General features: G+C 42.7%; 1 protein-coding gene across 8 annotated transcripts in view; it reads left to right on the top strand.

Annotated features, from left to right (window-relative positions):
- Positions 1-8,337: 8,337 nt before the first annotated feature.
- The window catches only part of pum1 (pumilio RNA-binding family member 1), a 98,418-nt gene continuing 84,276 nt past the window's right edge, over positions 8,338-22,479 (top strand). For all 8 annotated transcript variants that reach the window (XM_073028489.1, XM_073028493.1, XM_073028488.1 and 5 more), the window contains exons 1-2: positions 8,338-8,455; positions 11,080-11,572. In XM_073028489.1, coding sequence (XP_072884590.1) covers positions 11,117-11,572 — 456 coding nt within the window. In that variant the 5' untranslated portion in view covers positions 8,338-8,455; positions 11,080-11,116. The remainder of the gene's footprint in view (positions 8,456-11,079; positions 11,573-22,479) is intronic.

Genomic DNA, 22,479 nt, shown 5'->3' with positions numbered 1-22,479 from the left:
GCCCTGCTTTCTTCGTAATTGCACTTACGGGCTGGGCCCGGTACATGTCCTCCGAAATGGTAACACCAAGGAATTTAAAGTTGCTGACCCTCTCCACCTCTGATCCTCTGATGAAGGCTGTCTCGTAGACCTCTGGTTTCCTCTTCCTAAAGTCAATAATCAGCTCCTTGGTCTTGCTGACGTTGAGTGAGAGGTTGTCGTTGTGGCACCACTCAGCCAGATTTTCAATCTCCCTCCTATATGCTGATTCGCCACCTACGATATGGCCTACGACAGTAGCATCATTAGTAGACTTGGATTTGGCATTGGAGCTGTGCTTCGCCACACAGTCACAGGCGTAAAGTGAGCAGAGCAGGGGGCAAAGCACACAGCCCTGTGGCGCTCCTGTGTTGATGGAGATCGTGGAGGGGAAGTTGGTGCCAGTCTGAACTGACTGGGGCCTGCAAATGAGGAAATCAAGGATTCAGTTGTGAGGGCCAAGGTCGTGAAACTTACTGACTGGTTTTGAGGAGTTGACGGTACTGAATGCTGAGCCATAATTGATGAAGAGCATCCGGATGTATGGATCTTCACTGTCCAGACGTTCCAGGGGTTGAGTGAAGAGCCAATGAGGTGGCACGTACGGCAGACCTGTTGCACTGGTAGACAAACTTGAGCAGATCTACGTCGCTTCTCAGGCAGGAATTGAGACGTTTCATCATCAAACTCTCAAAGCACTTCATCAGTGTGGATGTAAGTGTTACTGGACTATAGTCACTGAGCACAGTTACCACCTTCTTCTGGGGCACCGGTATGTGAAATCTGCTTGAAGCCGTTGGGTACCTCAGACCGCTGAAGTGAAACATTGAAGATCTCAGTGAACACTCCAGGCATTTGATCAGCACAGGTCTTTATCACTTGACCGTGCATCCCTTTCGGGCTGGACACTTTACATGTGTTCACCCTCCTGAAGGCTGCTCGCACGTCATCCTCTGAAACTGAAATCACAGAATTCTATTGCATTCCTTTGTTCTACTGTGAATACCTGTAAGAAAATGAATCTCAGGGTAGTATATGGTGATGTATACGTACTTTGATAATGAACTTACTTTGCGGTTTGAAAGATTTTATTGTGTGAGCTAGGCCTCTTCTTTTTTTAGTTGTTTCCTCCCTATTTTCGCTTGCCTCCTCTCTAAGCTTTTTTTTCTTACCAATGAGGCATACCCGCTGTGAGCAAGTACCTGCCACATGCTGGGCATCTCAGTTTCCTTCTGGCTCCGAGTTATCCATTCCACCCCCCCCACCCCCCACCGTTTGGGTACCATCCTTCCAACCGTTTCAAATATGCTCTTGCCTCACCACCTCGAACGCATTTTTTCCTCTATTGTAATGGCTGCTGCCCCGTCTCGTATATTTCTGTTTCCTGGGTGACGGTTTCTCGCTCACATTGGAACAAGTTGAGCTTCTGAGTCTCTGAAGGGAATCTAGGCCACCCTGTGATCCAAAACTGCCGCAACCATGTATTCTGTGCCACGCGATTATATGTGTATTGTGGTAACTAGTCACATGAGTGGCGGGTGTGGTAAAGGCGAAGGGAATAAGCTTCATATTCCTGCTTATTTTGTGGCAGCTTGGGACCAGCAGAGGTCATAGCCAAAGGGTGGTGAATTTGTGGAATTTTTTGCCACATGCAGCTGTGGAGGCCAGGTCGTTGGGCAGAGATTGATAGGTTCTTGATTGGACCTGACATCAAAGGTTACGCGGAGAAAGCCAGGAACTGGGGTTGAGGAGGAGACAGAGAAAAAGGATCAGCCATGATTGAATGGCGGTGCAAACTCGATGGGCCAGGTGGCCTAGTTCTGCTCCTATATCTTATAGTCTTGTATCTGACTGCTTAATATCACTCAATACCGTTTAATGTCGCCTCAAGATTCCATGTTTGCTAATTGCTAATAAAGGATTGAACTCTGGAACAATAATTTCATTGGAGCTGAGGGTGAGTCACGCAAGCATAGCCGCTACAAAAACCTCAAATTTGACTTTCCCATATTCCTTTGCACTATTGATTAACAAAATCTATTAATCTCCAATTTATAATTAACATTCAATCATGCACCAGCTGTCATTTGTCCAGGTTTGTTTTTTTCATTTTGCAATGCTTCTTAATTTCTGAATGGCCTGGCTATAGTTTGTACTTTGGTTCCCCGTCCCACAAAAATAATTTCACTCCATCGATTACACTGAACGTCGACAGAACTTTGATCTAATTAACACCCCCCACCCCATCTTTCTAAATTACAAGGACGACAACTCCTGTTTTGTATAATCTCTCTTTCTAATTTAATGCTTGGAATCCAGGTGGCATTTGGCATTCTGCTCTCCCTCCAAAGCCAATCTATCTCACCTAAGGTGTAGTGCCCAGAACACCTTTCATTATTTCAGGTGTGGTCTAACCATGCCTATGACATAAGATCTCCTAACTTTGCACAAAGGCCAGCATTCCGTTATGAACGTGTGGTTGTCAGTCTCTTCACACAGATGTTACCTGACCTGCCGAGTATATTTTCCAGTTTTATTTTAACATTTATGATTATTTTTGATACCTGAACATTTTACTGGTGTGTTGAGTCTATTTCCAGCTATCTGTCGTTTACAGTTTATATTTTTAAAAACCCCATTTTTTTAAATCTCAGGCATGGCTGGCTTGGTGGCATCCATCAACAGGTCAGCCGGTTGCAGGTTTAAGACAAGCTCTGGAATGTAAAGTCAAACGGATTCAGGGCAGTGCTGAGGGAGTACTGTGCTATTAAAGGCGCTCTTCTCCCCACCCCCACCCCCATTCTTCATTGTTGAGGATAAAAAGAAAAACACAGACCTTGAAATGTTCAGCTGAATGAAAAGCATACCACAGCATGACATTGATAAAGAGCAGGGGAGATATCCCTGATATCTGTGTACATGAGCAAGTCTGCAGATGCTGGAAATCCAGAACACACACTCGCACTCTATAGAAATGAGTCGGTGCTTCGGGCCGAGACCCTTCGTCAGGGCTGAGAAGGAGGGGAGGGAGAGGGGAAGGAGGCCAGCTGGAAGGTGATAGGTGAAGCCAGGTGGATGGAAAGGTCAAGGGCTGGAGATGAAAGAATCTCATAGGAGAGGAGAGTGGAACACAGGAGAAAAGGAAGGAGGAGGGGATCCAGGGCAGGTGAGAAGAGGTGAAAGGACAGAGCGGGGAATAAAGGAAGGTGGGGTGGAATTGTTCACCGGAAGGAGAAATTGATATTCGTGTCCTTCCCCTTCACCTATGGTCCATTCTCCTCTTCTATCAAATTCTTTCATCTCCAGCTCTCGACCTTTCATTCCCTCCTGGTTTCACCTATCACCCTCTGGCTACCCTCCTTCCCTCCCCCCCCCCCCCCAACTCTTTATTCTGGCATCTTCCCCCTTCCTTCTCAGTCCTGAAGACGGGTCTGGGCCCGAAATGTCGACTGTTTACTCTTTCTCCATAGATGCTGCCTGACCCGCTGAGTTCCTCCAGCATTGTGTGTGGTACTTGGGTAATGTCATGATAACAGACGTAGGACTAACTTGTCCATAATTCCTTTGCCCTTCTCGTTCAGCTTTCTTAACTAGTGGAAAGCTAGATGCAATTTTCCAGCTGAGAGGAATACTTCTCTAAGCTACAACATGCTCACTTACTCTAACTGGTATATAAACCATATGTTCCAGGGGATTCGTATCATTTTTTTCTTTATTGCACTTAGAGAGCTGTGCAGAAGTCCTAGATTTTTTAGATGGTTTCAGACGATATAGCCTCCACAGAGCCCTGATCTCAACATCGTCGAGGCTGTCTAGGATTACCTGGAGAGACAGAAGCAAACGAGACAGCCGAAGTCTGCAAAAGAACTGTGATGAGTTCTCCAAGATGCTTGGAACAACCTACCAGTCAATTTTCTTATAAAACTGCACGACAGGGTACCTAAGAGAATTAATGCAGTTTTAAAGGCCAAGGGTGGTCACACCAAATATTGAGTTGATTTAGTTCCTTTGACTGTTTACTGCTCTTTTATAGTATCTTATTTTAATAGTTAGAAACTTTTCATTTCATTATTTTTGAAAGCATTTTCGCTTTACAGTATCTTTTTTTTTTACCTGTGCCTAAGACTTTTGCACAGTGCTATATGTTGCTGGAGTGTATTTTGGAGATCAGGATGTCGAGGATATTCTACTGTAAGTACTATTGGTCGGGATTGACCATGGATGTTGCATCCCAGCTGTCTACAGGATACACAAACCAGGGCGGTACGATATGGAGAGCAAGCTTTGTCCGTGTAGCAGCCTCCCCTTCTCCATGCAGCTGAAGAACCCAAAGGAACGACTGAGACCGATGCAGTTTGGCACCGGTGGCATCTCAGGAATTGCCAGTCAACACTGAATTCGACCTAGGACTGCCTAAGGGACTCCAGATCCGGAATTTTCCTCGGGTTTTACTCCCAAAGTCTTCATCGTGAGTGGGTGTAGCCGCAAGGCAGCGGAGGTTTGAGATCAGAGTTTTCCTTCTCCTAGATGAGCTGCCAACCACAGCTGACGAGCCCCATCTGCCCCAAGCGACGGGTTTTCAGGCACCAGCAACCCGCCTTTGCCCCTTCTCCTGTCAGTAGAAACGGTTCCACATGGCTTGGTAGCTAAGCCACACATGAAGGCTAGGAGCTGGGCTTGGCTGTCAGGGGCTATTTCAATGGATTCAAAGTACATATAAGTTATACAACCAAGGTTATTCTGCCTACAGACAGCCACAAAGTAAGAATGCGCAGAGAAAGAGAGAGGGGGGAAAAACACAAATCATGCAACTAACAGAAGCAAGCAACAGCATTCAGACCCAGAATCGTTTATTATCATGTGTCATGAAATGTGTTAACTTACAACGCAATACATAATAAATTAATTGTAGTACGTATATATGCATATTAGATAGATTAAAAATAGTGCAAAAGAAGAAATTATATTATTAAAGAAGTGAGGTAGTGTTCATGGGCTCAATGTCCATTTGAGGAATCTGGTTCTGAACCAAACTGAGTCTGTAGGCCTGAGTCCTGGAGCAGCTGGAGTAGGCCCAAAGCCTCAGTCTCAGTACACCATATAGCAGGGCAAATCACCGGGAAGATCGCAGACGCGAAGCGTGTACTAGCCAGAGCAGCTGGCTTAGGAGACGCATACAATGAGGAGCATTTAAAAGATAGTGGGAGCTTATCCCCACTGCCACTTCTGACTATAACAAGAAGTTCCTGTAAGGAACCTGTAAGTACTGTACAGAGCAAATGTAAATACAGATCTTAAGTAATTATTCAGAATGTTCACCACTTCCATATTTTAAGATGGACTTCAACTCTGCAAAATGAAGATTACCCATTAATACCTCCAGACCAGCTTTTGCCTGCGTGGCCTCCTTCGTGCCACCATTGATGTCCTTGTCTTCAACTGTTTGTGAACTCCGAAATCCTCCAGCCTCCTTTGTGTGTCAAGTCTATTGTAATTATTTGCTTGTGAAAGCACAATGTCATTTTTAACTCCGTGTTATTGCTGTGGCAGCGAACAGTTGACGTTTCAGGCTGAGACCTAGTTGACGTTTCGGGCTGAGAGCCTTCATGGTCTCGGCCTGAAATGTCGACTGTTTACTCTTTTCCACAGATGCTGCCTGGCCTGCTGAGTTCCTCCGGCATTTTGTGTGTGTTGCTTGGACTTCCAGCATCTGCAGAATTTTCTCTTGTTCATGACTTGGCTAAATATTTTCAACATAGGCCAAGAGTCAAGGGTACACCTCATTCTGAGGCAATCTCCTGGCTTCTATTTATAAAGTTTTTTTTTTCCCTTCCCTGTTGGTATTCCAAATTCCGGAATTGACCCTTAGGTTTTCAATCTTCCCTCTTTTATATAGTTCCGCTTAGAGAGCTGTTGTAGCAATTGGTATAACTTGTGTGCTGTCAAACTAGGCCGCACAGTAGCCTAGTGGGTAGCACAACAATTCACAGGTTGCAACCCGGGTTCAATTCCTGCTGCTGCCTGTAAGGTGTCTCCCTGTGATCATGTGGGTTTCCTCCGGGCGCTAAAGTTTCTTCCCACAGTCCAAACCGTACTGGTTGGTCAGTTAATTAGTCATTGTATAAATTGCCCCATGATTAGTCTAGGGTTATATTGGGAGATCTGGGCCTCAAAGGGCCGGAAGGGCCTGTATCGGTGGGTCCATGGTAGCGCAGTGGTTAGCACAACACTTTACAGTACAGATGACCCGGGTTCAATTCCTGCCACTGTTTTGGGCGGTGTGGCTTGAAGGGCCCATTCCACGCTGTATCTCAATAAAACAATAATAATAAATAAAAATCAAAATTGCTAATTGGACAGTATTCTCCTCTGTGGTCATGTTATACTAAAACCGTAGCTGTGGTATGATTTAATATTTTGAGGGATGGCACGAGTCAGGCTGCTATCTGGGTCCAGGTCTTATCTCTGGAGCTGACATTGTCCTTGTAACTGGGCCACAAGATATTCTGAAGATGCTGGAAATCTCGAGCAAATCACGCAAAATGCTGAGTGACACACGAGACCTGAGGAAGGAGGTCAGACTGGTTTCTTTTCCTCCTCCAGAGATGCTGCTGAGTTCCTTCACTATTTCTTTTTATTGAGGCACGAGGCCTTTCTGGCCCTTTGAGCCACGTCACCCAGCAGCCTGCGCTTTAACCCGAGCCAAATCACAGGGCAATTTACAAAGACCAATTAACCAGCCAGTACATCTTTGGACTGTGGGAGGGAAACCCACACGGTCACGGGATGAACGTACAAAATTGTGTATTTTGTGTGTGTTGCTTGCTCCCAGTGACTGTGTAGGTCTCCTCCAGGTGCTCCAGTTTTCTCTCACATCCCAAAGACGTAAGTAGGTTAATTCACCACTGTAGATTGCCCCTAGAGCGTGGAAGAGAGATAGAAACTGGGGGTGCAGGAGTTGAGGGGTGTAAATGTACGCTTCAAAGTTCTAAGTTCGTTTATTATCAAAGTCTGTATAATTTATACAACTTTGACATTTGTCCCCTTATAGGCCGCCACAAAACAAAGAAACCCAAAGAAAAACCATAAAAAAGACCAACACACAACCAATGAGCGGGGGGGGGGGGGGGGGAGAACACATCACGCAAACAATAAACGCAAGAAGGAGCATTCTGAACTGAAGTCCACGAGGAGTTTGTCCACAGTTTGTCTCTAGTTTAGGGCAGAGCCGAGTAAACATCGCATAGCAGCCAGCTGAACTGGCCCATCTCTCGCTTCAGGGCCCTAACACCCTGACCTGTTCAATCTGGCCTGGCACCTAAATCGTCGGACAAGCATTGGTTTCAGCCGTTCTGGTATGTTCTAGGGCCTGGACCCCCCTGCCTTAATTTGGCTTGTACCCGATCTTTCCGAATCGGCCTGACACTTAAATCAATCGGACCTCGGGCCTTCCTTGTTCTCGGCGATGGGCCCACTCCCTTGGTTCTGCCACATCGAATTGCCTCCGAGTCCAAAGGGATTTGATAGTCAGCAGGGACTCGATGGGCCAAAAATCCCGTTCCTAAACTGCATGGCTTGCTAATTGAAAGGCAAGGCTGTCTGTAACCAAAAACAAATACTTGGCTGTGCAGTAATTTATCAAAACCGCCTATGAAAACAGTAGTGGTTAGCACAACGCTTTGCAGTACCAGCGACCCGGGGTTCAATTCCCGCCGCTACCCGTAAGGAGTTTGTACGTTCTCCCCAGGACCATGTGGGTGTCCTCTGGTGCCCCAGTTCCCTCCCACAGTCCAAAGACGTACTGTTTGATTGGTTAATTGGTTGTTGTAAATTGCCCTGTGATTAGGCTAGGGTTAAATTGGGGGACCTATTCCACATTGTACCTTTAAAATGATTAAAACTGTACAATTTCAAAAACCAGCTGCAGTTTCATAGACTTTAACCTTTTGCTTACAAAGTCTGCCTACAGATCGAATCTGTGGTTTCAGGGATTATATTAACATATTTTAAAGGGAGGTCCCAAACACGATAAAGATCTGCAGATGCTGGAAATCCAGATCAATTCACACTGGAAATGCTGGAGGAACTCAGCAGGCCAGGCAGCATTTGTCTCAAAAGGAGGGAGCTTCCCCACTGCACGCGTTGCTTTTGTTGGGCAGGAGGAACTTTGGAGTTTCTTTGCACAACGTTCAGGGGGTCTGGAAGTACAGCAGTGAGGGCATTGCGAGGTTTGGGGAGGGATGCTGTCACCTGTTTGCGAGATAGCTGTAAGTTGGGCGCTGCGAGTGAAACAAAGGCGGAGTGGAGTGGGGGGGGGGGGGAGGGAGGCTGCCCTCACCCAGGATGCTTTGCGCTCGAGTGTCCCAGTGTAGCGCCATGTTGTAGAGAGAGAGGGCTGAGAGGGGCCGCAATCCGCTGCAATCCGCCCGCTCTGCCGGTGAGTATCCCGACCTGACCCCGCCAGTCGACAGCTCGGACCCCCGCGCACCCGGCCAGCCCGGTATTGCGGGGCGGCGCGGCGCCGGCGAGGCAGAATTTGCGCGGCGACTTTTCCTCCAGCTCCCTTCTCTGCCCAGTATTTTGGGCTCGGGGGCCATTGTTGTAGTGTGTGTGTGTGTGTATGTAAGTGTGTGTGTGTGTGTACATGTATGTGTGCGGGTGCGTGTGTTGTAGGAGAGGGCTGGAGGGCAAGGGCTTAGCAGCACCGAAAAGAAGGGAGGGCATATTTATGTTGGGGTGGGTGGGGGAACAGAGGGTAAATTTTAAGGCCCCCGTCCACCTCTTGCACAAAGCCAGATGGTTAAACTTTGATGGAAAAATTGCTTCTTTCAGTTATTTCAGGAAACGAATGGGGAAGGAGGGCTGGTTTCAGTGCACGAAATGCTCGAATTGTTCTCTTCAGTACAAAATATTTACTTTTTAAAAAGGCTTGAAATGCAGATTTGATTTTTTTAAAAAAAGGGTTGTGAAATGTGTGCTGTGTTTTCAATGTGGAGGTATTGCAGTTACGCAAAAACAACAAAAGTATTCCCCTGGAAAAATAATTAATGTTGCCACCTCGTGCATTCTTCGGAGAAATAATATTTTTTCTTTTTTTGGATAGGGTATTCAGTTGCTGGGAAATTTTTGTAGAAAGTCTGCTAATAAAGAGAGGGAAGATTGTTACAAATCCGATTTTTATTTCAAACTGGGCTGAAATATTAATGATTAAAAAGAAACTGTGCCCAGAATCAGCAGGATTCTGTATTTCAACATGAAAATTGGGTCTGGGTTTGCTTTAAGTTTAGATATTGTGATTCCCCCCCCCCCCCCCCCCCAACTCGTGCTGTGTACTGGTGTAGGCCTTAATAAGGAAAGTTGTATGCCTTATGCATATACCCCCAACTGTAGCTGTTTCAGAAGCTTGTTTTTTGCTTTGGAAGTCAATGTAATTTTTTTACTCTTGCATGGTTTTATAATATGTACATTTTGCATCAATTAAATTTTTTTTGCTTCAAACCATGTTGAATCTTGTTTCTTCCAAGTGCTTTAGATTCAGCTGAAGGTAATGCTCGTTCTTCACAAACACATTGTTTGAACAAAAAAAATGTCTACTGAGCAACCTAGCTTCATTGTAGTTGTACAGAACAAATATTTAATTGGAACAAGTAAGATGCTAAAAGATCACTGAAATGCATGTGCGCACAGCCTGTTAAAATTTATTTATTGTTGTTGGATGCATTTTCTCCTCTTAACGTGTAAAAACAGCACAGTGGATTGGGCTTTGAATTAAGAGTCAGGGAAGCTTGCATTGAACGGCAAGACAATTTTAGAAAGTGTTTTGATAATGTGCAAAACAAGGATGTTAGGCAGAAGTTGCTAGCTCAGTGTTCAGTTATTTAATACATAAATTTTGCATTCAGTGGATATAGTAACATAAGGAAGGCTTGGAATTCCTCATAAGACCAGAATATCCCCACCCAGTGCCTTTAATACACACTCTGCATGTTTTCAAAGCTTGGGCCCACTTCTTTGTTGATGCAGCACCAAAGCACACATGGGGGGGGGGGGGGTGGGGGTGTTAAATGCTCCTTGCTTGTCAAGTAATATTGCTGTATTTTGAAATAGTGCAAACTAAAGCAAGGATATATAAAAATTACCAGTGTAGCACATCAAGGGTGAAATAACATGTTCCTTGCAATTGGAATAGATTAAATATATACCTTTTTTTTTCCTGGCCTGTGCCCCTGAGTTTGTCCATTGTTGATTGATTTTCTGCATTGAGAAACACATGGTGTGTTGGGGATTCACGTGCTCTTCAAACCACGCTTCAGTAGACTTTTCCCCTTCGGTGCTGACTTACACTTGTTTAAATCAGGTAATGGGCACTGAGCTGTTACGTTGAAGTATTGTCTTCTGGGAAGGGGGTGGGGCAAACAGTAAAGGCCTTTCGGCCCACAGTGTTGCGCCAAACCAGCTGAAAAGTAAATTGTTTAAAGAAACTCAAACACTACCCCTGCTGTCTACACAGTGTCTGTATCCTTCCATCTTCATATCCGTGTGCCAATGTAAATGTCTTGGAAAAGCCTCTCCTGTATTTGCCTCTACCACCAACCACAGAAAAAAAGTACAGCACAAACAGGCCCTTTGGCCTATCTAGCCTGTACTGCGCAGGCTTTTCATTTCAGAACATAGTACAGGCCCTTCGGCCCACAATGCTGAGCCAGTTAATTTTTAAAAAATTCAAAAAAGAGCCTTCCTACCCGCTAAATGTCCCTATTCCTCCAACTTCCTTACGTCCATGTGCTTATCCAAACGTCTCTTAAAAGCCTCTATGTATTTGCCTCTACCACCATATCATAGAAAAGTACAGCACAGAAACTAGCCCTTCGGCCCATCTAACCTGTGCTGAGCCAGCTTAACAGTTTCAGCAGCAGGTCAAAGGCAGCACATGGGGAGCCATCAAACCACTTTTTTAGTGAGAGCAAAGACTGAGTTCTTTAATTTTTCACTGAAAGCAGAATGTTGCACTGGAGATGTTTGTGTAAAGTTGTGTTTTATCCTTTTCTCTCTTTTTTTCAGGACTAGGTGGGATGGTTGTTCCCTGTGTTTTTAAGGTATGAATGAAGTGCTCTGGCAGGACACCCTCCCCCAGCAGCAGTACCAGCCGCCACCGCCGTCGCCTCAGGACAGTCTCGGTAACAGCGTCGTTCACAACATGCCCGTGGTGCTAACTGGACCCTCCTCCGCCGGCCCCCAGCAGCAGCAGCAGCAGCAGCACGCCGCCTCACAGGCGCTCGCCGCCGCCTCAGTCTCCGCGCAAGGCCCCGGCTCGATGGGGCCCCCCGTGCCGGTGGTGGTGCCGGCCCTGGCGCTGGCCGCGGGCCGCTCGCAGGACGATGCCATGGTGGATTACTTCTTCCAGCGGCAGCCCGGGGAGCACCTGGGAGGAGGCGGAGGCAGTGGAGTCGCAGGGGGCGGTGGTAGTGGCGGGGGCGGAGGAGGTGGCGGCGGTGGCTACAACGGCAAGCACCGCTGGCCGACAGGCGACAGCATCCATGTTGAACATCACCAGGTCAGTGACATTTTCCATAGATCATCTTTAGTAGTACTCTGCTTGAGCTTTAAGCCTCGATCTCTTTACAGTCCCAAGTCCTCTATAGAGTCTGGCTCAATTATTGAATGAAGCTAAAGCAGTAAGTTTCAATCATAATCCAGATCTGCATTATTTTCAGTGTAAATACAGACCAGTCCTGATGAGGGGTCTTGGCCCTGAACACTTCTCTGTAGCTGCAGCCTGGCCTACTAAGTTCCTCCAGCACTTGTGTGTTGCCTGGATTTCCAGCATCTGCTGATTTTTTTCTCCAAGTTTAAGTTGGTTCCCTTTGCTCCTTATCAAACTGTCAGTATATCCTATGCTCTTCTGTTGGACATCTTTGCTTGGAGTGCACACTAGCTGCTCCGTGCAGTGAGTTCCAAATCCTTTGGGGGTGTGAAGGATCTCTTAAATAATCCTGCTAAATATAATGGTAGCTGCCCTACATCTCCTTCCTTTGAGGAAATGAAAAGAGTTTCTCCATTTCCTATTGTAAATGTAAACTTGTTACTCACACCACTCAGCTTTGTTTTGAGCCTGGCTTGCCTTTCTACTGCATGCAGTTCTGATGAAATCTCTGATATCCCGAACCATCTCCAATGCCTCATTTTCTTTTTAATAATACGGTGACCAGACCCATGGGCAGTGTCCACATGAGAGGTCTCAAGCAACAGCAGAGAGAGAGAGAAAAAAAAGTTTATAATTTCTAACAACAGAAACAAAAGTTTATATTATACTTAATGTATTGAATCAAGATATTTTGATACAGTACTAAGTAAATGCATCTTTCTTCATGACAATTTTTCAGGAAGGTGTTAATTGAGGATTCGTTTGGAAATTTAAAACCAACTGAAATTTTGGGAAGTTCAGTGTCCATGCCAAAATTTGCCCTTAATTGCTATGAAAGCAGATTATCTGGTCATCTGTCTTTTTTTTTTGATTTGATCTTGTCTGTGAATTGCAGTTGTCTACCTAATGATGCAGAAACTAGGAAAAACAGTTCATTGTAAACGCTTTCAAAGGTTCCAAGTCATAGATCACACTCAGTAAAGACACAGCAACAGTTTTTAGTGTGTGTGTCACTGAAATGTTCCTGTCTTTACAAATTCTCTCGGCAAGTTTTGCACCTGGATTCGCTGGATATAATGCAGAATTAAAATAATTGCTTTTTTAAAACTTTTTAAAAAATGTCTTCTCTCATTGCCTCAAGACTCCAGGCACAAAGGCTGAAGTAGCATAGGCCAACCGCTACCTTTTCATCAATATTAATAATTGGCAATACATACTTGGCATTGCCCTCTAGTCAAGAGCAATTAAAAAAAAAATCAAGTCTGAGCACACCGGGGTTAATTTGGACTGTCCCTCAAGTACCAACCTAATTAAATGTAGATCTGTTGGTTACTCGTGGTCGGTGGCATTTTGGTTTGCATGTCTTTAACCTAGCTGGCAGCAGGGGACACTTTTTTCCCCCCTCCAGTATATAGAAATGCAAAAATTGCATTTCACTTTGGGTAAGGTCAATAGTACTGTTAAGATTGCATAAAACTAACTTGTAATTCTCAAACAGTAATGCACAGCTTTTGATCTTTGTGCACCTATTTAATTTTCGAATACAGTTCTCTGTATCTTCCCTGCATGTGGTCCTGTTCATCAGAAACATTGAGTCCAGAACAGACCACTTAATTTGCACGTCTGTTTTAATACGAATTTCATAGTCTGTAATTGAGCAGGAAACTTTCAGTGGATGGGAAGCAAATCTGCTCTACGTCCTGCAAAAAGGCCACTTTCAGGATTCATTTCAACTGTGGAAGCACAACTAATTTTATTGGAGTGAGTAGCCTCTTACCAGCGGCTTTGAAGATGGTTGCAGGAAGGAATAAAATAATAACATCGCATGAAGGCTAACTCGATTTTTTGTTTTAAGCACCTTGTGCTGGGACATTTGGAAGGGATATTTGTTCAAAGCCTGTGTGGTTAAAACAATGCAATGTAGAAACATGCCCTTTTGGCACCCTGAATCTGCACAGTGTGGGGCAGATAGGATGGCTTGTGGGGAGAGAAATGGAGTTAAGTGTTTCAGATATACTTGGTTTATTAACAGCAGTCCTGAATTACAATGAGTAATGATGTTGGACAATCGTTAAGACACAGCAACACACACAGAATTTTGGAGGAACTCAGTAGGTCAGGCAGCATCTATGGAGAGGAATCAACAGTTGACATTTCAGGCCAAGACCCTTCTTCAGGACTGATGAAGGATCTTGGCCCGAAACGTCGGCTCTTTATTTGTCTCCATAGATGCAGCCTGACATGCCGAGTTTCTCTAGCATTTCGTGTGCGTTGCTCTAGATTTTCAGCATCTGCGGACTTTCTTTTGTAAACGAATGCAACAGTTTTGTTCCACCCAGATGCACGTTCCTGTAATCTATGGGCTACTTTATGATGATGAACTTCCTCAGGTTTATGCCTTGGTGACCATTATGAAATGGTTAGAGCGAAGAGACAAGGAATCTGATCCAAATTTGATAGTTGTGGATATAGTCTCAGCAATTAATGAGGGATTGTACTCAGAGTATTTTTAAAGAACATTCATGCTTAGCTCTGATCTTATCAAGCACAGGTCAGAAATTAAACTGAATCCTTCTGTATTTTGGAACTATAAAGTTGCTGCCTTTGCCAATTATTTTGGGGAGTTTGTAATTTTTACTTGTATATTCCTTGAACAAAAACAACCCCAGCATGGGGAGCTGAAGAAATCTAGAAGCTGGGCTTTGCCTATCTCAGTAAATCAGGCTGTATGTGTAATCAATGAGAAAGATCTGCATTTGCTTTGATTTGTGGTGATAGCATGGGGTGGGGGAAAGAGAAAGCAGCTTGGAATTCTAGAGGAAGGGTAGGGCTTCACTGTCTCTTATCTGACAACACTCTAAATTTATCCATATCCTCTTGTCTGCCTGGGGAAGGTATTGTGAGGCTGCTGGTCCTCTTGGGACCAGAAAGAGCAGGTGCTGATGCTTTCATAAGGAGGGAGGGGTTGAGCAAAAATGTAATTACTGACACACATACTGTCTTTTTGTAAATTTTGTCTGTAGATTCTTTTGGTATAAACTTTGCTTAATTATTTTCAACTTGTTGGTAAGTTAGTGATTATGGATCCTGATTTGTAGAGTTGATGCAGCCAAGATAAGCAATTTAGTACAGAATATTCCGGAACACTTCCAAGAAATTGGCAACAGCAAGTAGGCATTGCAATGTTGTACAATTAACCATGGTAAACACGAATTGGAAAGAATACTAAATACTTTTGGTAAATCAACATGTTTAAGGTTGCATTTAGAATGAAAGTACACGAGAGTGGTTCACCTTTAAGTCCTGATGCAACAAATGGTTTTTGGAAGTAGCTATCTGTTAATGATCGCTTTTGGGGTAAATTAATTTTTCTTGATGGGCTTGAAAATATTATCCAGCATGCTGTGTAGTTTGAGGGTGTGGAGAGCAGGATTATATTCAGTGGCTGTTTAACTATAAGTCTTCAATTTGGCTGACTTAAAGTAGCAGCCACTGATGGCAATTTCTCTTCACCTCTCATATTCCTGGCCGAGCAAGGGCATCCATTCACCAGTATCATCTTAGCAATTTTAAGTCAAATATTAAAATGTGTAAATTACATGTATTACTATTAATATTAAAAATGCCATTTAATCTCCATGTTCTATAATAAAGAAATGGTAATGGTTTGGGAGCAGGCAGGATAATGGGAACTTTCTGCAGCTTCCCAGCTTGATTGTTCCAACATTGCTCTGAGTGTCGTTCTGCCTGTCTCATTTGTAAGCTAGCATTTCTGAAATTCTCTTTCCTTTGTTCAGTCACTAATACTTTTTGTTCTTCTGCCCTTGCGAATCTCTGTTGCCTTTCGCTCTTTGGTGCTTCTAATGTAAAATTCTCACTGTTGTCTGAAATGATCCAATCTGATAATCATTCTTAAGCCCGTCACCCCTGCTGGGGAGTAGGCTGCAAACAGCAGCTCACTAGAGTCATCTGTCGTGGGCCAAACAAAGTTGGTCCCATGGCTTCTGTTTCCACCATTTTATTTCATAAGCCTTCTAGGTGAGGATCTATCTTCTCCCAGGGATGAGATCTTTGGAGCTTCCGTTGGCATTTCTGTAGCTGTGGAATTTTACGAGATGCGGTTGCTAGCCCCATGCCCAACCCTCCTCCATTTGCAGTGGGGCTTGGGTGATGGAGTTCTTATAACCATGGCATTGTGTTTCATGTTCTGATGATGTAACTCCCTCTCCCACCATTTTACCTGTGACCCCACATAAGGAAGCTAGGGAAGTTTAATCAAAGTAGCATGAAAGAGGAATAGGAAATGGCTGGATTGATGGAAGGAACATCACTGAACTTTCCTGGTTTAATAATATCCTGGGTAAGAAATCTGTCACTTTGCCTCTGTACCTCACCAATAACATCTACAGACCTATGAACAAAATTAGGGGTATGCATCCTCCTATTGTTCTTTCGCATCATTCCTGCAATTGTTTGGCATGCTCTTCTGCCATTTCCCTTCTAAATCCTACAATTTTCTGCATTTCCAAAGAAAGCCTTTCTTGCTGCTCAAGCTATCAGTCAACACACTTAACACCTCTTTAGGTTCCGTGCCATTTTTTGTTTGAATTATGCCCAAATAAAACTGCTTGATTTGTTTCTTCCAAAGTCAAAATCACTTTGACTAAAGCAAGTTATTTTTTACTGGTACAATACCATATAAGAGAGCTTTAGTGCTCTACAATGGAATGGAAGCTAAAACTGATTGAAATTAAAATGGTTTCCCTGTTGAAAAGCGTACCAGTCAACGACTCATGAATTGGTGATTGTCACAAAGTTTATTGCTTAGGATTCTGAAACTAATTTTTTTCCCCAAAGAGTTCAAACCTTGCTTGAAATGAAATTGCGACAGTAGATTGGGTATCTTATTTGTTGCTTCCAGTAGAAATGAGCATGATTGTAATGTGAATGCTTAAAAACCTTCCAGTAGTTCATATTGCATTAAAGAAGAAGACAGTATAGTCCCACAGTTCAAATGTATTGTGACTGATTCTTGAACTCGGTGTCCTAGCCTCATAACTTGATTATTATTTTAAAAAGACAGTGATTTCAGACGTAGCCATATTTGGTGACCATTTATTGTCTGTTAAGTGTCCTCTGGGTCAGGAAATATCCCTATTCTGAATAACTGACCCCTTATTTCAAGCATTCTGATTACTGGAAATGTTGACTGTAACCATCCTGTAAATTTGCAGAATTCTTGCTAGGAGGTTTCTTACCCTAGTCTGGTCCTTTAATGTTTTTAAGTCTTGGTGAGAAGTAAAGCAATTGCTATAAAGGACTACCCTCACTATCACTGTAGGAAGAATACCACCACTTGTAGAGCAGGGGTGGCCTGGGAGTGCTCCCAGCCATCACCTTTGAGAAATGAGCCATTGGCAAAATCAATAGGGAGAAAAAAACATTGGGAGATTTTGAAATGCAGTCTTTTTAACCAGAATTAAGGAATGAGATCATAATGTTAATTTTAATGTTAAAAAATTACTTGTAAGATTAAACATGTATTGCTTGATGGATAATCACTTCTGGGAGCTAGAAGGTTTTATTGTGGATCTCTTGAGAGCCTACTTGACCCGTTGTACCAGTTCCTTTTTGGAGTGTTAGCTTAACCAATCCAACTGCCTTGTTTTACTGTGGACATCTCTTTTCCTTGCTTTTAACATCTTCCTAGAAAGATAAATGGCATGTGCCTTATTTTTTGCAGCAAAAGTAGTCCACTCTACAGCAATAAATTTCCGTATCTCACCTCAGTTTAATAAAAAACAACTAGAGTAAAGTAAAAAAAATTCCTCTTAGTTTGACAATGTTTTGTGATCTTCCTCAACCACCTACAGATCTACAGGTAGAAGGGAGTAAAGTTGATAAATATGGTTATTATGGGAAGGTAGTATTGCATTTGGGTCATTTAACGAGTTGTTGACCAGCTGATCTGCAAATCTTGCAGAAGTTGTAAAAGAGAGAACTAGAATGAACTACCCATGACCAAATTTGGTTTGGAGCTGCAACTCCTGTTTTTTTTTGGTTCAACCCCATGCAAAGTAGACATTTAACTTATAGTATGTCTTATGTGGTACCGATTCTGAGTAAAGTTCATGTTTTTAAATTTCCCTCAGTGCAGCCGCTCTGCATCTCTCAATGCATGTGCAGTAAAAGCTTAAAGTGCTGGAAATACTCAGGCAAGCAAGCTGCATCTGTGAAAAGATCTAATGTTTTCAGGATTAAGGTATCTGTGCAGTTCAATTGGAACTGCTGGAAATACTGTTTCTCTTTCCACGTGCTGCCTGGCACGCTGAGTTTTTCTAGCATTTTCTGGTTTTATTTCGGATTTCCAAGGACAGTTGCTTAGCTCAAGTGAATAGGTAGGTTTTGAATCTAATCTTCTCCCTGCAATGTAGGTTGCCTTGCCTCTGTGGAAAATCTTTCTAATTTAGTCCTGGCCTTTGCTTTGGCTGCTTGTAAAGAGTTTTTAAATGTTAGATTAAGCTATTTCTTGCCAATGTCCCTTGCAAAGAAATGCTGGGATTCTTAATATAATACCAGAGAACATACTCAATTGGATTTGCCTCTGAAAGCTTACCTTGCTGGTTTTCATATAGGGTGAAGGCCCATCCTAAACCTTGGTTTCTGTTTTGACTTTAGTCTGTAAACACAAACTAGTTATGTGAATTTGGTTATTCGTATCTGGATAGGTCAGCTGATTTGAAAGGAAAGCATTGGGGCTTTTCAAAACATTGAAATGTTTTGTAGCCAATTAAATCCAGTTGAAGTGCTGTCGTAGTTACAGTTGTGGAGCATGGTGGCCAATTTGTATAAGATGATCTCTCATACAGGAGTGTGATGGCAGTCAAGATAATTTGGTACTTGTGACCAAGTTACTGGTTGTGTACCAACTTGCATGTTGATTGGTTTTGATTTACTTTTATACACTAAGTCCTCAATTATCCACTGACTTACAGTCTGCAGATCTCCACACTGGTAGGTTGGGAGTGTTGTGATTAGGTGTGCGACCAGGGTCGTGAACGTGGGTCAAGCTGCAATTTGGGCTCTTTGAGTGGAGCTGGGTCTGGAATGCTTGTCTCAGTGAATCAGCAAGCTGTGACTTAAAAAGTATAATTTCTGTAGGAGGAGTTAATTGCTGCATGTCATTACATTCTTGGTGACAATTGTCAACACCCTTCAGTGGTATCTGCAGGTCCTTTTGTAATCTCCCCTTCGCTACTAAGGAGAATTTCAGTCACTTGAAATTTCATCAACAGTTGGCCTTTTAAGTTTTTAAGGAAAAAGGTGTTCTTTTCAGTTTAAGTTTCTTTCTCCACCTTCATGTTGCCATTCCAGGGAACCAGAACCCTGATTTTAGACTCGTGCCATACAGGAATATCTGAACAGTTCACTTGATTAGTTCAGCACAAGGAAAGCAGCTGCAGTTCCCGATGTGCAGATTGATTTTGCTTCTCTGTAAACTCCAGATTCTGGAAAAGGAAAGCAGATTGGTTCCTGTACTTAACTGTTAACCACCTATCATTGGAATCACCATTTTTGGGCGGTCTGAAGTTTAATCAATTGTGAATTCATACTTCATTCTCATTTCAAACAGTTACTTAACTGAGGTGCAGGAGATGCACATTTAGCACAAATCAGCACCTTCAGGAGGATAGAAAGGAGGTTATTAAGATGAACTTGAAATCAAGCTTCAGGTTAAAGTTGGAAAAGTTTTATTCTCTTGCAAAAATGTGTTTTTTTTTTGTGATTCTGTTTCCTAGAGATTGTCATTATATCCTATATATTCATTTTGGTTAGAAACTATTCATTGAATAAAGGACCAATTTTTAAAATACAGATTTTAGAAACTGGTGTCCTCAAAGTGGTAATTTTTCTGTGGGCTCTTTGAAATAAGTTTAAACTGGTATTTATTTAACTATACAATGCAGAACAGGCTCTTCTGCACCATCCAGTAACACACCTATTTAACACTAGCCTCATGACAGGACTGTTTACTGTGACCAATTATCTGGAGCACCAAGGAAACCCACAGTCACTGGGAGAACATACAAACTCATTACAGACAGTGTGGGGCGTTGAACTCTGACGCCCCCAAGCACTAACCACCATGATGCCCAGCTGAGTATCTGAACCACAGAGAGAAAATCTATTTTGTCTATAATTTATATACAACACATTCACTGTATAAATCTTGCAAATATAAGCGTTTTTATGTTTTTCTGGAGTAATAAAAAAAACGCTTCTGAATTTTTTTTTGACCAGTGAGTGCAAGGAGGAGAAGGAATAGTTCCTTGATTTCCATTTGCTTTATCTCAGCACACACCTGATCTTTTTCTTTGTATTTGGATGAGTGTGGATTTGTGCTGACTAGGCAAGTTATGGTAGTAAGTTTCACGAATAATTTTCATTCCTGGAATACAGTTGTTAGAGAAGCCTGCATTTATTTCCCATTTCTGGTGACCTTCATTACTGGACCATTTCAAAGAGCTGTTACCATTGTGAACTTTATACCACACTAGCTAAGGGTGGTATAGCAAAACTCATTGAACTGGATAAATGTTTACAACACTACAATCATTTAGTAAGCTCCGATCTAGATCTAAAATGTTCAGTGGCTCAGGTAGAATTTAAGCTTAATTGGTCATTAGTCTAGGCCTCCTGAAAGACTAGTCCAGTAACATAACCACAAGCTTACTGTGCCCCATTAAAATACTGGTGTGAATTTCTGCAGTCCCAAGTCATGAATTGTGCCTGCATAGTTCCTGTGTTTATTGGTTACTGAACTAATAACCATAAAGCTGTGGGTGTTAGAGTTATTAGTGTACTTGTCTCGCATGAGTCAGGTTGCCAATCCAAAATACTGAGAATAGCTTATATTAAATAAGTTTCAGGCTTCCTCAGATCCTTACAGCTGCCATTTTGACCGTACTCCTGCCCTCTTGATGAGTTCAGCAGTGTTGCATTGGGAATCTGCCTAATCGACCTGCGGCAGGTTAGATATGGTGTAGTTTCAGGATTTTCCCCTTTCAATGGAGAGGACTGGCTGTGAGGGGGAGAAAAGCAAGTTCACCAAATTTATATACAAATAATTGAGTTGAATGTCTTAGCTTCAGTTTTTTCCTTTTTTTAAAAAAAAATCCTTAGTATTTCCATATTTCTAATTTTCTCTGAATTTCAGCCGCACAGACTTGGTCTCAATAATTTTGACCATCAGTAAGCTTGAGAGTGCTGCTTTTCATTTATGGGCTTATAATGGGACAGGCTTCAGGTCTCTGCCATAGAAAGTAGCAAGTGGCAAATGCATTTGGTGCATCAAGGGTATATTGGACAAATAATGACCGATTGTTTATGTATTAACAGTTTTGAGGGTAATAATCCTTCACACTGAATTGATGAAGGCCTTTGAGCAGGCCCGATAATTCCACGTTCACTATACTGATCTGAACGAGATTACAAACACGAGAAAATCTGCAGGTGCTGGAAATCCAAACCATCACACACAAAATGCTGGAGGATCTCAGCAGGCCAGGCAGCATCTGTGGGGAGAAAAAGAAGTAAATATTTGATGTTTCAGTCCGAGACCCTTCATCAGTCCTGAAAAAGGGTCACAACCTGAAACGTTGATCTGTTTGTTTATTTCCATAGATGCTGCTTGGACTGAAGAGTTCCTCCAGCTATTTGTGTGCGTAGATGTGAAGCAGATTAGATCAGTTTTAAGAGGAAGCTACTCATATAAGTTTGGACAGAATTTAACCATTATTTGGATGTTGGTTTTTGGTCGTATGCTTCTCTCCTCCATGGTGCAGGGTTGAGTGTGTGTTGTGCAGTTTTTTGGGATACACTTAGTATTTAGGATGAGCACATGTCTGGTTCTGTACCCCAGTGGGCTTTATAGTGATTTGAGTAACTACAGGTAGTCTGCTTAGAGGAGGAGAACAGGTTTGTGGAGAAATGTGATGTTGTGTGCTGCCGAAATTGCATTAATGGAAAATTTCAGTAGAGATGATATCATTGTGAACGTTTTGTAAATGTCCTCCATCACTCGCCTCCCTATTTTTTTTTAAAAAAAGGTCTTTGCAGAGACTACTTGTGTTGACTGTAGCTGCGGTCAACTTGGGTCGCAGGGCCCAGGCTGAAAAATAGAATTGAATTTATGTGCTGTATTGCTCTGTCAATTAGCCTTAAGCCATCAGGGAAGCCCTTACAAATTCTAAAGCTCTACATTAACAAATGTTATGATTCTCTTATTAAGGAAATAATTCAATAGCTGTTGGATTGCTGAATGTCCCAGTGCAGTGCCAAATAACTGTACCTCGTAGAGAACTGAAGTGATGACTATTTACTAATTTCCTTGTGACCTGTTGTATTTTTTTTAATGTTGCTTTATATTTCTTAGACAAAAGCAAGTAATTCTGATCAGGGTTGTCATAATCCATTGTTTCAATTGCATTTGAAAGAATAGAGGGGGGAATTTGCCCGGCTGCTGCTTTGGTAACATTACACACATTTTTAGAAAAGAAGTCTAGTGAAGACTAATTAAATTGCCATGCTATTGCTGTTTGAACTACTTGTTGATAGAATGTAGATTGAATGTGAGCACGGGATAGTACTTTGAGGCAGTCCCTGGGTTACGTACGAGTTCCGTTCCTGAGTCTGTAAGTCGGAACAAGTATATCCGGTATTATTTAGCGTCAGTTAGTCAAACGTTTGTCTTAGTATATAGTATATATTTTACCTTTCTATGCATATAAAACAAAAAAATGTATGTATTCCAATAA

Source organism: Hemitrygon akajei, chromosome 24, assembly GCF_048418815.1.
Source record: "Hemitrygon akajei chromosome 24, sHemAka1.3, whole genome shotgun sequence".
NCBI lineage: Eukaryota > Metazoa > Chordata > Chondrichthyes > Myliobatiformes > Dasyatidae > Hemitrygon > Hemitrygon akajei.
The sequence above is the reverse complement of the archived record's forward strand: the minus strand, read 5'-3'. Positions and strand labels throughout refer to the sequence as shown.